We start from the raw sequence: 15,194 nt of genomic DNA, 5'->3' as shown, positions 1-15,194 counted from the left end.
TGTTTTTAAAATATATATATAAAAAAAACCTGATATTTTGTGTCATACTTTAATATAAAAAATAATATGTTTTATGATTGCAAATGAGATAACTCTCCACCAAATGACGCAAAAGGGCACCGTATGGCCTTCAACAATAAACAAAACCATACATATGCAAACTGCAATATCAATTAACGGGCTACATTCTCTGCATATCTAATATCGTCCTGCTAATGTTATCTTACATTAATCAATAGAATTAGCTGAATCTAAAATGGATTGAAGTAGTATTGAAACTTTAGGGAAAAATGGTCGTGATTATAGTGTCGTTTGTCGGTCAATTTATCATCGAAATTTGTCATGCCTCTTATAAGACTTATAAAATATTTAACAATCAGTGTGTTTTGTAAAATAAATAAAAAACATTGACCAAAAACAAAACGACAAACTATATTTGAAAAAATAAAATCTGACAAAATTTGAGCAAGACCGGTTTATTTCCGATGTATAGTTAGTTTGTTTAATACCATTGGTGTTCAGTGGTTTTAAAATTTGCAACTAAGGCACTTGGGTACATTGCTGCCTTTGTTTTGTTTTTTGCTATTTTTTCTTTTGTTTTTTCTGCTACTTTTTTTAGATTTTTTGGCCTTGGTTTGTTTTTTGCCACTGCTTTGTGTGCTGCCACTGTTTTGTGTACTGCCACTGTTTTGTGTGTTGGCATTGTTTACATTGTAACGGAAGACTTGACTGTTTTCGACGGGTCCATTGCTTCCAAGTGTTTGTGTGTTGCCACTAATTGTGTAACGGACATCTTTTCTATATGCACTTGGCCCATTGTTGCCAATGTTTTGTGTGTTGCTATTGCTAACACTGTAAGCGGAAGCTCGTGCAGATGCACTTGCTCCATTGTTGCCAATGTTTTGTCTGTTGCCATTGCTTACACTGTAAGCGGAAGCTCGTGCAGATGCACCTGCTCCATTGTTACCAATGTTTTGTTTGTTGCCATTGCTTACACTGTAAGCGGAAGCTCGTGCAGATGCACTTGCTCCATTGTTGCCAATGTTTTGTCTGTTGCCATTGCTCACACTGTAAGCGGAAGCTCGTGCAGATGCACTAGGTCCGTTGCTGACAAGGTTTCGTGTGTTGGCTTTGTTTAAAAAGTAACGGTATAATTGGGCATATACATCTAGTCTATTTGCGACTTGGTTTCTTGTGTTGCCATTATTTACATTATTTCTACTGTTTACATTATTTCTATTGATGCCAGTATTTCTATTGATGCCAGTATTAACATTGTTGACATTATTTCTATTGTAGCCATTATTTCCGTTGTTTCCATTATAACTGTAGCTCTGTGCATATCCATTATGTCTATTGTATTCTGGTACATCAAAGTCGGGTCCATCAATATCTGGTATATCATTATCGGGTTCTTCTTCCTCTTCGCCTTCACAAGCTATTTCACATTCGTCTTCTGTGGCGAACCTGTTACCTCCGTTGGAACAACAACCATATACACAATCGTCAAGTATGGAGTCAAAATAGAAGCCTCTTCCGCCAGAACAATCCCCATACTGCGGCTGAATCATACATTCTAAAACAAAATAAATGAAAATAGTACAACGTCACTTATAAAATATACAAAACAACAAATTTGAGATTATCAAAGATAACTGAAAAAGGTATGGTTTAGACCTGGCATTTTCATCAGCAGACATACACTTTCTTTCGAATGTAATTTTAATGTAAAAATTTCAGTAGGCTGTCAGTACGTTCGTTAAGTTTGGACAGTGCCGGAAGTACCTTGTACAAGAATTGTCAATGATCGTCCAATGTATTATAATGAGGCCCCTCATGGGGGTGTCAAGGAAATCGCACAATAATTTTTTTCTTTTAAATAACATAAACAGTTTTTATATATATTTGACTAACTTGTCTTGTATAATCAAATAATCAAATAATCATGAAATTTTTGGTCTGGTAATCAAATAATCACAACAAAAACGGCCACGTAATCACACGATCAAAAACCAAATTATACTCTATAATGGTAGAGGGGGCAGCACCGGGATGGTCCTTCCGGGATCCGGGAATTCTTTTTCGAATTTCGGGATATCGGGATTTAAATTTCTTTAAATTCGGGACCTCGGGATTTCGGGATCAGAACCCCTACGACCAACCCTCATGGTATAGCAATAAAATTACTAAATCAAAATTTAGAGATATTAATTTTCCCATTCGCAGATTTAATTCGGCATAGTTGATTTTCAAATGTAACAACGATTAGTTTCTGGTTATTTAATAACCAATGCAGACCAATAACATTAATGGAACCAATTCAGATGCAATAGATTTACATTTCGACAATAAAAGTCTCTTCAATGATGTCCGAGTCCAAATTATTTGAAAATTCAACACCTTTTAAACAATATGAAGAGCTTGTTTGTTTTGTTCACATATCGTCGTAATATATTGGAGTTTGATGCGACTGTCATACACGTGAGTGGTTTAGCTTGCTTCAAAACCAGGTTAAATTCACCATTTTGTTAATAAGAAAATGCCTGAAACAATTTACAATTCCTATGTTTGAAAATAAGCGGTTGAGTAGTTGGAACTGGATTGAATTCGTTTACTCTGGTGATCATGTCTTGGGGAAGGTTGAAGTAATCCTTATTAAGGTAGTCTATATGGCGTGAATGTGACACGTGTTATAGTGTTTTTCTCAAGATATACAGAAAATTTATAAATATATTAAACGTTATAGAAAGGAGGGTAATAAGAAAATTTAAAAATATTTTTTTATTGTGCCAACTGTAAATTCATGTTAATGTTCTGGTGTGGGATTGTTAACGTACGTACATGTATGAAATGGTTGTACTAAGAGTTATTGCGATTTTGAAATGCCCTGATGTTAATCAAAGTATGAAATTGCTGGTGAGACTACCGGTTAGAAATATTTGTACATACAGGAGAAATAAAACCGGATTTAGTGAATTAATCCATCACTTTTGCTTTTATCCATTGAGAAAACGCACGCATACATTCTCGTGAAAAGTTATAATTCAGTAAACATATCCATGTTATAAAGTTGATTTTTTATTCATGGCCACCAGGAACAAAAATGTGCACGCCAGACGCATATTCTTGTCTACACTAGACTCATCAGTGACGCTCGAATCAAACAGTTTAAACAACCAAATAAAGTACGAATTTAAAGAGTATCGAGGACTTAAAATTCCAAAAGGGTTTGCCAAATACAGTAACGAAATATTTCTCTAGGATAGATAAAAGGAAAAGCAGTATTAATTCGTAGAATATACAGAAAACAGCGAAAGCTTAATCAATTTTGTACAAATGGAGAAAAAAATGATAAAGATAGACATCTCGAACAAATTAAGATTATTTTCAATTGTAAACGTTCATGTACAGTTGTAAATTCGGAGAAACAGTTTCCAAAAGTTTTCACGTCCATTTTAAATTCATTTGTATTCGGGTATATTTATTTTCGCGAAAACATACCTACTACGATATTCGTAAAAATAAAAACCAATTCAATCAAAGTGTTTACATTGTACACGTACGTTTAACTTTGATGTAACTATTATTTGTTAGCGGTCAATAACTTGTATATCTAACTAACCTTTCCTCGGTGGAACAGCCTCTATCCCCACTATGGCAAATACCACGATGACTAGTAGGTAACTAAACTTCATCGTCAGTTGTTAATGAAATAATGCACTGAATTAAATTATTACAAATGTTTTTATAAGAATAAAACCCCTTCTGAATTCATGATTGATCGTGACTACATGTTATATTAACAAATTGACACAAGATTGATATTTCCATAATAAGATTCTTTTCTAATTTGATTTATATGCAAAGAGGTCATTGCTTTTAATTACAATATGTGTTAAATTGATTTTCCCAGGTTGTTTACCCTCGTTTTGCATAATCTTGTAATTAATTAGCAGGTTTTATAATTAACAGTGTTAAGTATTGAAGTCTCCTCCAGCTTTTGTAGAATAAATTTAATGTTTGTTTTCAATGGTGTCAATGTTTAACAGTAACTGCTACATGTATCAAAGGTATATAATTTAATACGCCAGACATCAGTGACGCTCAGATCAAAATAGATAAAGCCAAACAAGTACAAAGTTGACGAGCATTGAGAACCCAAATTCCAAAACGTTGTGCTAAGGGAAAAAGGGGGGAGGGTCGTCAGATAGTTGAAGTTTTTTTTATATGTGATAAGAAAATAAGAAGATGTCACGTTGTGGTATCGTTATCAAAGGTACCATTCTTCTAATTTAATACGCTAGACTCGCTTTTCTTCTACATAAAACTCATCAGTGACACTCAGATCAATAGTTATAAAGCCAACCAAGTACAAAGTTGATGAGCATTGCGGAACCAAAATTCCAAAAAGTTGTGTCAAATTGGTATAATTGTCAATGAAACCTTTCTACCAGACCCCAAATAATGTTGAAGCCAACCAGCAACTATAAAATAAGTACCCACATTGCAACGAGTACCAAATTGCACACATTTTGAAAAACAAAGCTAAATATATTGAAATATCCCCCAAACGTTCACAGTATATATTATTAGATGAAGTTTTCACCAGTAAAAGTAAAATCTGTTGTAAGTCAACCTTTAAAATGTACAATAAAAATATATGACATAAAAAAGAAGATGTGGTATAATTGCCAATGTAACAACTGTCCACAAGAGACCAAAATGACACAGAAATTAACAACTATAGGTCACCGTACGGCCTTCAACAATGAGCAAAGCCCATACTGCATAGTATGGAAAAAAGAACGAAAAACAAATATGTAACGCATAAACAAAAAACAACCACTGATTACAGGCTCCTGACTTGGGACAGGCACAAACAGTCAATTTTCAAATTGTTCTAAAAATTTTGAGAACTGAAAATAAATCATCAGTTAGTCGAATTTTAAGGATGTGTAATTAGATATAAAAAGTAGTGGTATGGGTGTCAATTAGACAACTCTCCATCCAAGTCACAATTTGTAAATGTTTATACAATGTAGGTCAAAGTACGGTCTTCAACACGGAGCCTTGTCTCGCATCGAACAGCAAGCTATAAAGGGCCCTAAAATGACAAGTATAAAACCTTTCAAACGGAAAAACCAACGGTCTAATCTATATATAAAAAAACGAGAAACACAACAAGAAAAATCGATTTTAGAGTACTCGCAGTTACTAGCAGCTGGTAAAAAGCCAAGAAAACAATTAAAAATAAACAGTCATGCATCGGAGACTAACATCAATTAAAACACATCCCAGGGATTTAGTATTTTAACGTCACGGACTGTCAAAGAAAATATTACTTGTGCAATGCTAACGATAAATGTATCGACATGAATGCATGTTGGATAGTCCTCATAACAGAATAACGGATCATTTAATTTTGAGGTCGGTTCAACATGTTAAATAGATATAAGAAAATGTGGCATGAATGCCAATGACACAACTCTCCATCCAAGTCAAAATGTTTAAAATTTATCAATACGGATTAAACAACAATAGTGGAATCAAATAGCACGTATGGTTACATCTACAAAACAAATACAGAATTGAAACTTTGATCTTTATTAGAAATAACGAAGATGAATTAACTCTCAAAATAGGTGAAAATTGAGAATTCTTAAGTTAGGCGAGTACGGTCTACAGCATTTAGCAAAACTCATAATGCTTAGCAATTTTTCACAAATCACATCCTACGCTATTGTTTTGATTCATAAAGTAAAATTACTTTCGGCTTCTTTTTCTGACCTTGTCGTTTTGGAACAGCGTTTAACGTTTACGGGAAAAAATTTTTAGGTAATACATACCTTACTTTTCCGTCAAATTATAACAATTTCGGAAAGAAAAACATCTTAGTTTTCGTGAAAAAAAATGAAGGAATACCTTTTGAACGAAAGAAAAGTAATAATAAAAATTAATTTATAAAAATCAAAATATGTATAAAGTCAATATAGGTCATCATAACATGCAATTTAAATGTATCGTTAAAATCTAAGAAAATGTATGTTTAAAAGTCAGCACTAATCATATATATTTTGACACGAGTTCATAAATCAGTGTAGCCAAGACGTCTTACAAAGTCCATAGTAGTACATTCTCCGTTTATAAGTTTTGTGTTTTGTTCAACAAGGAAGTCCATCTTCTCCTTTTCATATTTTCTAACGTTGCTTTAATAGATAAAGTTTCATCTTTATGTATGATGTTGTTTGCAGTTTTAATTAATAGCCCATTGACAAAGACAAAATTGTAAGAATACCAAGCGTTAAATTGGTCGTTTAAGTACTAGTGGACATGAAAAGACTCGGCACCATTCGTTGTTCACTTTTCCTCGGGGTCAGGGGTTGACACCTAAATGGAAATCCGTCATAGATTATGCATTTTTTTTACTGTTTGTTTCTGTATGTACCAGATCCATTTTGACGTGTGATAAAAATGAATGTTGAGTTTTAAATATAGGAAGATGTGGTATGAGTGCCGATGAAACAACTCTCCATCCAAGTTACAATTTATAAAAGTAAACCATTATAGGTCAGATACGGTCTTCAACACGGAGCCTAGGCTCTTTTTTTTTTTAGTTCTTATTCATGTCTGCGGATAAGGTGAACACATTTAAAACAAATAATTTCCATTGGGTTTCTCGATGAAGTTTAAATAATCCTTTCAAGAGTTAACTGGTTAAATCTAGAATATTGTAGATATACAAGTAAGATCAGAACCTTTTTTGTATAAATATTCGAAATGAATAATTTATCTGACATATATTAAAATATTTATAATTTACTAGGTAAATTTACGGACAAGTAATATATACAAATTCTGGAAACGTATACCTATATTTTAAATTTAGAAGTTAGTAGAAACGTAGTATTGGAACTTTGAAGAAAAAAATAGCGGAAACTTTATACGCCCTTTTGGAAGGGTCATTAAGTGTTAAATATAACTGTCCGTCCAAAATATGTTTTCGTTCTCTAACTTACGTTTCCCTTAACCAAATGTTTAAACTTACACACAATGCTTATTACAACAAAACATAAATTAAGTTCGAACTTTGGTGGCGTTATTTTTGCCGTTCTGTGGATGTGTTTCTTTATATATTTTGAAAAAAAATACTGACTTTTTCTCCTCCGTTCTCTAACTTCAGTTTGCCTCAACCAAATATTGTAAAACTTATAAACAATTCTAGTTACCGCAAAACTGATATCAAGTTCAATTTTGGGTAGATCACTTTTGTCGTTCTCATGGTATGTCCTTTATAAATAAAAAAAATACTGAATTTTTGATTTTTTCGTTTCCGTTCTCTAGCTTTAGTTTGCCTCAACCAATTGTTACGAAACTGATACATGTACACAATACTTATTAAGAACATAACACAGATCAAACTCGAATATTTGTGACTTCACTTTATCAGTTATGATTATCATTTATAGCGTTCTATGCAAGCGGTCTCATCTTCTATGTCCATTTGACACATTCTCCATTCATTACTAAATTGTAGGTTGCAAATTAAGTACAAGGACAGTAAGTAAGTAAGTACGTTTCAGATTTGCAGGTTTTCAACATCAAACGTTTCGCAATATTATACACATCGCTCACTAAATGGAGTTCAGGATTGATTATGTAAAGTTATAAAAAAAACTTTTACAAGCCATAAAAGAGGGGCGAAAAATACCAGAGGGACAGTCAAACTCTTAGATCGAAAATAAACTGACAACGCCATGGCTAAAATTGAAAAAGACAACAGACAAAAAATAGTACACAAGACACAACATAGAAAACTAAAGACTAAGCAACACGACCCCCCCCCAAAAAAAAAACGGGGGGTGATCTCAGATAGTTACGGCTTCAGGAGCATATCCGATATCATCTGTAAAACGGTTATTCCGTAACGGTAAAAAAAAAAACTCGCGATGACGTCCGTAAAATTTACAAAGGGATTATTTAACTTCAGTATTTGGAACTCTTGATTTATTAGCTTCCTTGTGAGCAGCAACACTCTATCAAGGAAATCATGATAGGAAATACAAACCCGGGAATATCGTATCAATTGAGAAATATATACTCCGTATGCAGGCCATGCTGGAATGTTGCTACATAAAAACGGAAAGTTCACAATTTGGAAGCTGAAATCCTCTCTTTTGTCGAAAATCTTTGTTTCCAACCGACCCTCATGTCAATTTCGAGATGTAAGTCAATATATGAGGCAGACTTAATTGTATCTGTTGTTAGATTTTTGACTTGAAAAAATTATTATCTGACAAGCATGGAAGTACAATCAAATGTATTTTACAGTACTTACATGGTCTGGTATCCTGGTAGAAATGTAAATTGTATAAGAGAGGGACGACAGATATCAGAGGGACAGATCTATTGTATAAGATGGGATATTTATTCAAATCATCTGATATATTGATTCCAATCTTCTGTGATAATTATTCCAGTCCTCTTAGATATTTATTCCAGTCCTCTCAGATATGTATTCCAGTCCTCTTAAGATATTTATCATATTTTTCTGGGATATTTGTCACAATGCTCTGGGATATTCATTCCAAATCGAATCCTTTGTGGTATTTATTGCAAGCCTCTGGGATTATTATCCAAATCCTTTGGGATATTTATCATATCCTCTGTGATATACTAGTACATTCCAATCCTCTGGGTTATGTAATCCAATCTTTATGATTTATTTATTATATTCCCCAGGGATACAATCATCTGGGATATTGAATTTTACAAATCCTCTTATTTAGATAAATGAATAATTTGCCAAAATTATACAAAATAAAGGAAAAATGTTACAGCACTTTGTCGATATCTAACCGTTCCCGAGAGTATCATCATCTCAGTAGTCAGTACCTCGTTACTGACATGACTTATTAGAAACTTTTCTAGAAATTGTTCGTATAAAAGTTTTGAGATTGTAAAGATTCTAAGGGTTCGACTCTCTCAGCCAAATTTAACGTGTTGTTTTCGGTTTTTTTTTTAAAGAAAAATCAATCGCTTGCTTGTCGGACATATTCAATCAAATGTGCATAATAGATTATGGAGTGTGTGTCCGAGCGAGAACTTCTCTATGTTCATTACTTTAGGAATATCTATCAAAAAGTAGTATTTTAATATTCAGCCCCATTCATCTATTTAGTCAGACGTCAGTCGCTACCTTGATATACCCTATCTTTTGTTAAATTGGTCGGGTAACTTATGACAATAAGCATTTGACGTCTTGAGCCGAACAGTTTTATCATTTTTACACAATTTAATCTACTGTGTGATGGTTCATATTCTGGACGCCAGTCTTTGCTCCTTTGTAATAAATCTACATACCAAAAAACAAATATGAAGCTTAGAAATGGAAAAATATTAAATACTAAACTCGTTCAAAGGGTATCTACACGTCTCAATCTTCAGAATCGCTTATCTAAAAATACTACAATAGCTAACGTTTTTAACAATAAAAATCGTGGTTACCCTTCTATCGATAAGTGTCATGCCAAAAAATGACTTACGTGTCCCCGTCTTTCCACCAACAATACAGTAAGGTCCACATTTAATGGTCGCACATTTTCTCTAAATTTTGAAACTGATATTACTTGAAAAACAAACAGTATTATTTATTTACTCACATGAAACAAACCGGGATGCGGTATTCAGTACGTAGGTGAAACTGGGCGATATTTATCTAAACGCACGCAAGAACACCTGTATCGTTTTAAAAGACCCAATAAATTCAAAAGTATCATTTATCAACATCTTAAGAAGCACAGTCATCCTATTAAATATTTAACAGTTCAACCTTTAGAAGTAGTAAATAAGCAGCCTGGTGAATCTCATTCCAAGTTTGTACGATCACGAAAAATAAATGAATTAAATTGGATTAAAAAATTACAGACAGTCTACCCTCTCGGTCTTAATGATAATATCATGGGAATTGGCAATATATCAAGAACCGATTCTGTTAACATTTTGGATATAGTTTCTAAAACTGTTCGTAAAAATCGTTCTCATGGACGCAGAAAAAATCGCAATCAAAGAAAATTTCGGACCAACCATACAAATATTTCGGACCTAATTTCCATTTCAAAAAACAACGGCAGACATTATCTGTTAACCAAGCTTTGTTCTTTACCTATAAATAAATTAAATAAAATTTTAGAGGATTGCAACACAATTTCATATTACAGTCCTAAGTATGAAATTGTCCAAATTATAATGGCATATTGTTATTCTAAACTGTTTCCAAAAATTGATCGCCCTGAAGATCATAAAAAACATTTTATTAAAATAAAGTATGTCAATAAAGGTTTTGATTTTGTAAATATTGCCGGTATTTTTAACGACCATTCTGTTAAAGACCAAATTCCTGGATATTTTGATAATACGGAACTCCCTCTCATTTGTTATATTTACAAGAAATCTACCCGAAAATATGTGTTTAATTATAGCCAATTGTGTAAAGATGTAAATATCACTGAAAATACACCTATGTCGTGTAATTGCAGTAATTCAGAATACACCTATGGACCAATTTCCCATGTTATAACAGGAGACCTTAACATCGTTCGCGACCGAGAGTTAAAATCATTCCTCAGTAAAGGACCTAAATATCGTCCCCCGTCAACTGTTAACTGGAATGAGTGTCGTAATATCATCAACGACTCACTCCGCGCCTACTGTTTGAAATGGGTAAAACGGGAAAAAGCTGACAAAAAATCTTTGGACTCTTTTTTTAATTCAGTAATGAAGATAGTTGATATTCGATTACAACATTTTAAAGAACATTTTACCCTCAACAAAAACTATAAAAACCCTATTTCGCGTATCAAAAATAAACTAACAGAACTAGCCAAGGAATTTGTTTTTGTCCCGGCTGATAAAGCTGCTAATAATATCATTATTGTTTGACGTAAATTTTATATAGAGGTTCTGCAAAAGGAAATCACGAATTCACCAACATTCCAACTGACTTCATTTTCAGAAAACGACATCTGTAACAAACATAAACTTTTAGCTACTTCTTTACAAGCAGAACCAAACACAATGAAAGTCCCAACTATGTACTGGCTTCCGAAGCTGCACAAAAAACCTTACAAATATAGATTTATTTCATCTTCCAGCCATTGTTCAACTACTAAATTGTCTGTTTTACTTACTAGTACACTTGGTACAATAAAAAACCTGATAATAAATTGTTCAAATAAGGCCTTTGAAAATAGTGGAATTAATTACTTTTGGAGTGTCAAAAACTCGTTGGAAGTACTTGATAAATTGCATGCATATATTGGTGATTTTGAATCTGTTCAAAGTTTTGATTTTTCTACCCTATATACCACTTTGCCTCATATTCTTATTAAGAAAAAATTCACATCCCTAATTAACTGGGCATTTAAAAAGTCGGAATGCGAGTACATATGTTCAAACTCTTTTAGATCATTTTTTAGTAGCAATAAACAAAAGAACTATGTCAATTGGACATGCTTTGATACTATTTATGCACTTGAATTTTTACTTGATAACATTTTTGTTCGCTTTGGAGATTCCGTATATCGTCAAGTTATTGGAATTCCAATGGGGACTAACTGTGCACCACTTATTGCGGACCTGTTTTTGTATTGTTATGAGTTACAATTTATGACTAAAATTAGCAAAGACCCATCAAAACAACATTTGATACAAAAATTTAACAATACTTTTAGATATTTGGATGATATATTGGCTCTAAATAATGACGACTTCAGTATGTATACTAAAGAAATTTATCCTGTAGAACTTACTTTAAATAAAGCTAATGATAACAATAACCACTGCCCTTTCCTCGATCTTGATATCTATATCATAAACGGGAAGCTTAATACAAAAATTTATGATAAAAGAGATGATTTTTCATTTCCTATTGTTAATTATCCATTTTTAGATGGTGACGTTCCCTTGTCACCATCTTATGGTGTTTATATATCTCAACTTGTACGATTCGCTCGTGTATGTAACAATGTATTAGATTTTAGCGAGAGAAATTTATGTATTACTGAAAAATTATTACACCAGGGTTTTCGATATCACAAACTGGTCAAAACATTTACTAAATTTTATCACCGGTATAAGGAAATAATTCGTAAATATAACTCAACATGCAGACATCTTATACGTTCAGGTATTTCACATCCAAAATTTTATGGAAATATTCTTTATAAAGCACAAAAATGTCAGTATTCTCCTCAGAAACTAACAAAACCTTTAAATAGACTTATTAAAAGGGGATATAGTAACGATACTGTTGTCAGGTCATTAAAGATTGCATATTTTGGCTTTAACATTGATTCACTGATAGGGTCTTTGCATCGGAACTAAACACATTTATTTCTAAAAAAACAGTTGTTGGCATGACACGGGTTATGTTCTTCTCATATATTTTATGATAGTATGATACTAAACCCCTAACGGGAGGGATTGTACCTGATATTCATATGATGAAGACATAATCTTTCAATCAGTTTAATTGAGGTCTGGAGCTGGCATGTCAGTTAACTGCTAGTAGTCTGTTGTTATATATGTATTGTTGTCATTTTATTTATTTTCTTTTGTTACATCTTTTGACATCAGACTCGGACTTCTCTTGAACTGAATTTTAATGTGCGTATTGTTATTGTTTTACTTTTCTACATTGGCTAGAGGTATAGGGGGAGGGTTGAGATCTCATAAACATGTTTAACCCCGCCGCAATTTTGCGCCTGTCCCAAGTCAGGAGCCTCTGGCCTTTGTTAGTCTTGTATGATTTTAAATTTTAGTTTCTTGTGTATAATTCGGAGTTTAGTATGACGTCCATTATCACTGTACTATTATGCATATTTTAGGGGCCAGCTGAAGGACACCTACGGGTGCGGGAATTCTCGCTACATTGAAGACCCATTGGTTGCCTTCGGCTGTTGTTTGCTCTATGGTCGGGTGGTTGTCGCTTTGACATATTCACCATTTCCTTTCTCAATTTTATAAATTAAAGTTTCGGAAAGTTTTCAGAAATGCTGGACACTCATAGAAACATGTATTCTAAGCTTTTGGCAGAAATATGGTTTGACGTACTATAGTATGCAAGATTATTATGGTCGGCCAATATTTCCCAGAAGAAATTCAATATTTGTATTGATGATAATTGTGCTCCTCGTCATGAACAAGCTAAGAGAATCCTTACATTCTTCCTCAAGATGTAATTTCGATATTCATCAGACGAGAACTTAATTGAAAGTGATTTTTGGTTTTTTTTTTCACCCTCATAAAACAATCAAGATTTACGTGTAAGACCTGCTACATGTACAAGTAGTGATCAGAACATTCAATATCAATAAATCACCAGTCTCAAACTAATTGATTTTATATATATACATGTAGTATTTCATCGTAAGTTGTAAATTATTTTGTACAAAAAACGTGCACGTGAGATCATTGCCAATTTTTGAATGTTATGTTTATTTGATCATGCAAAGAAATCTAGCGATGCATTACCCTTAGTTTTGTTCAATACGAACATCTTAGTTATAAAAGAGAGATGAAGGATACCAAAGGAACATCCAAACTCATAAATAAAAGATAAAGTGATAACACCAGTGCCAAAAAAAAAATAAAGAGCCCAACAGACAAACAAAAAAACACAAAATGGAAAACCAAAGACTGAGCAACACGAACCACCACCAAAACTCGAGTTTTAAATAAATGGCCAAACGGTACACTTTTTTGGGGCATGTGTCATTTGGTCGCTGTCTCATTTATACATATCCCATATCTCCTTTAACTCATAATTAAAACAACACGTATGGTTATACCTGTTATTTGTACAACTTTTTTTTGGGTGAATGCAGGGCAAAAATATATCTGACAGAACTACAACAAAATGTATATAATAAAGAAACACAATTTCATGACATTATATAACATCAAGGACACAACATATTATACCTATCGATATCTCATATCAAGCTTACATTGAGTTTGCCATCAGTTAAAGCCGAAGATTGCATGGCATGTTGAGTTTGTCTTCAGGAAAAGCTAAAGATTGTGTGGCATGTTGAGTTTGCCATCAGTAAAAGCTAAAGATTGTGTGGCATGTTGAGTTTGCTATCAGTAAAAGCTAAAGATTGTGTGGCATGTTGAGTTTGCCATCAGGAAAAACCAAAGATTGTATGGCATGTTAAGTTTGCCAACAGGAAAAGCCAATGATTGTGTGGCATGTTGAGTTTGCCATCAGGAAAGGCCAAAAATTGTATGGCATGTTGAGTTTGCTATCAGGAAAAGACAAAGATTGTATGGCATGTTGAGTTTGCCATCAGGAAAAGCCAAAGGTTGTATGGCATGTTGAGTTTGCAATCAGGTAAAGCCGAAGATTGCATGGCATGTTGGGTTTGCCATCAGGAATAGCCAAAGATTGTATGGCATGTTGAGTTTGGCATCAGGAAAAGCCAAAGATTGTATGGCATGTTGAGTTTGCAATCAGGAAAAGCCAAAGATTGTATGGCATGTTGAGTTTTTAATCAGGTAAAGCCGAAGATTGCATGGCATGTTGAGTTTGTCGTCAGTAAAAGCCAAAGATTGTATGGCATGTTGAGTTTGCCATCAGGTAAAGCCTAAGATTGCATTACATGTTGAGTTTGCCATCAGGAAAAGCCAAAGATTGTATGGCATGTTGAGTTTGCCATCAGGAAAAGCCAAAGATTGTATGGCATATTGAGTTTGCAATCAGGTAAAGCCGAAGATTGCATGACATGTTGAGTTTGCCATCAGAAAAAGCCAAAGATTGTATGGCATGTTGAGTTTGCCATCAGGAAAAGCCAAAGATTGTATGGCATGTTGAGTTTGCCATCAGGAAAAGCCAAATATTGTATGGCATGTTGAGTTTGCAATCAGGTAAAGCCGAAGATTGCATGGCATGTTGAGTTTGCCATCTGGAAAAGCCAAAGATTGTGTGGCATGTTGAGTATGCCATCAGGAAAAGCCAAAGATTGCATGGCATGTTGAGTTTGCCATCAGGAAAAGCCAAAGATTGTATGGCATGTCCAGTTTGCAATCAGGAAAAGCCAAAGATTGTATGGCATGTTGAGTGTGCCATCAGGAAATGTATGGCATGTTGAGTTTGCCATCAGCAAAATTCAAAGATTGTATAGCATGTTGAGTTT

At 33.6% G+C, this 15,194-nt stretch overlaps 1 protein-coding gene across 1 annotated transcript; it reads right to left on the bottom strand.

Annotated features, from left to right (window-relative positions):
• Positions 1 to 398: 398 nt before the first annotated feature.
• On the bottom strand, positions 399 to 3,781 carry LOC139526886 (insoluble matrix shell protein 4-like). Its single transcript, XM_071322032.1, has 2 exons — positions 3,623 to 3,781; positions 399 to 1,576 (listed from the first exon to the last, which is right to left on the bottom strand). The coding sequence occupies exons 1-2, from the start codon at positions 3,693 to 3,695 to the stop codon at positions 528 to 530; spliced, it is 1,122 nt and encodes a 373-aa protein (XP_071178133.1). The 5' UTR covers positions 3,696 to 3,781; the 3' UTR covers positions 399 to 527.
• Positions 3,782 to 15,194: the final 11,413 nt, after the last annotated feature.

The sequence above is a fragment of the Mytilus edulis genome, chromosome 6 (genome assembly GCF_963676685.1).
Source record: "Mytilus edulis chromosome 6, xbMytEdul2.2, whole genome shotgun sequence".
Lineage (NCBI taxonomy): Eukaryota > Metazoa > Mollusca > Bivalvia > Mytilida > Mytilidae > Mytilus > Mytilus edulis.
Note: the sequence above shows the minus strand (reverse complement) of the source record. Positions and strands in the feature narration are given on the sequence as shown.

Coding starts and splice junctions, on each gene's coding strand:
- LOC139526886 (XM_071322032.1), bottom strand. CDS start 3,695: ATGAAGTTTAGTTACCTACTAGTCATCGTGGTATTTGCCATAGTGGGG. Junction 1,577..3,622: donor GGCTGTTCCACCGAGGAAAG/GTTAGTTAGATA, acceptor ATTTTGTTTTAG/AATGTATGATTCAGCCGCAG.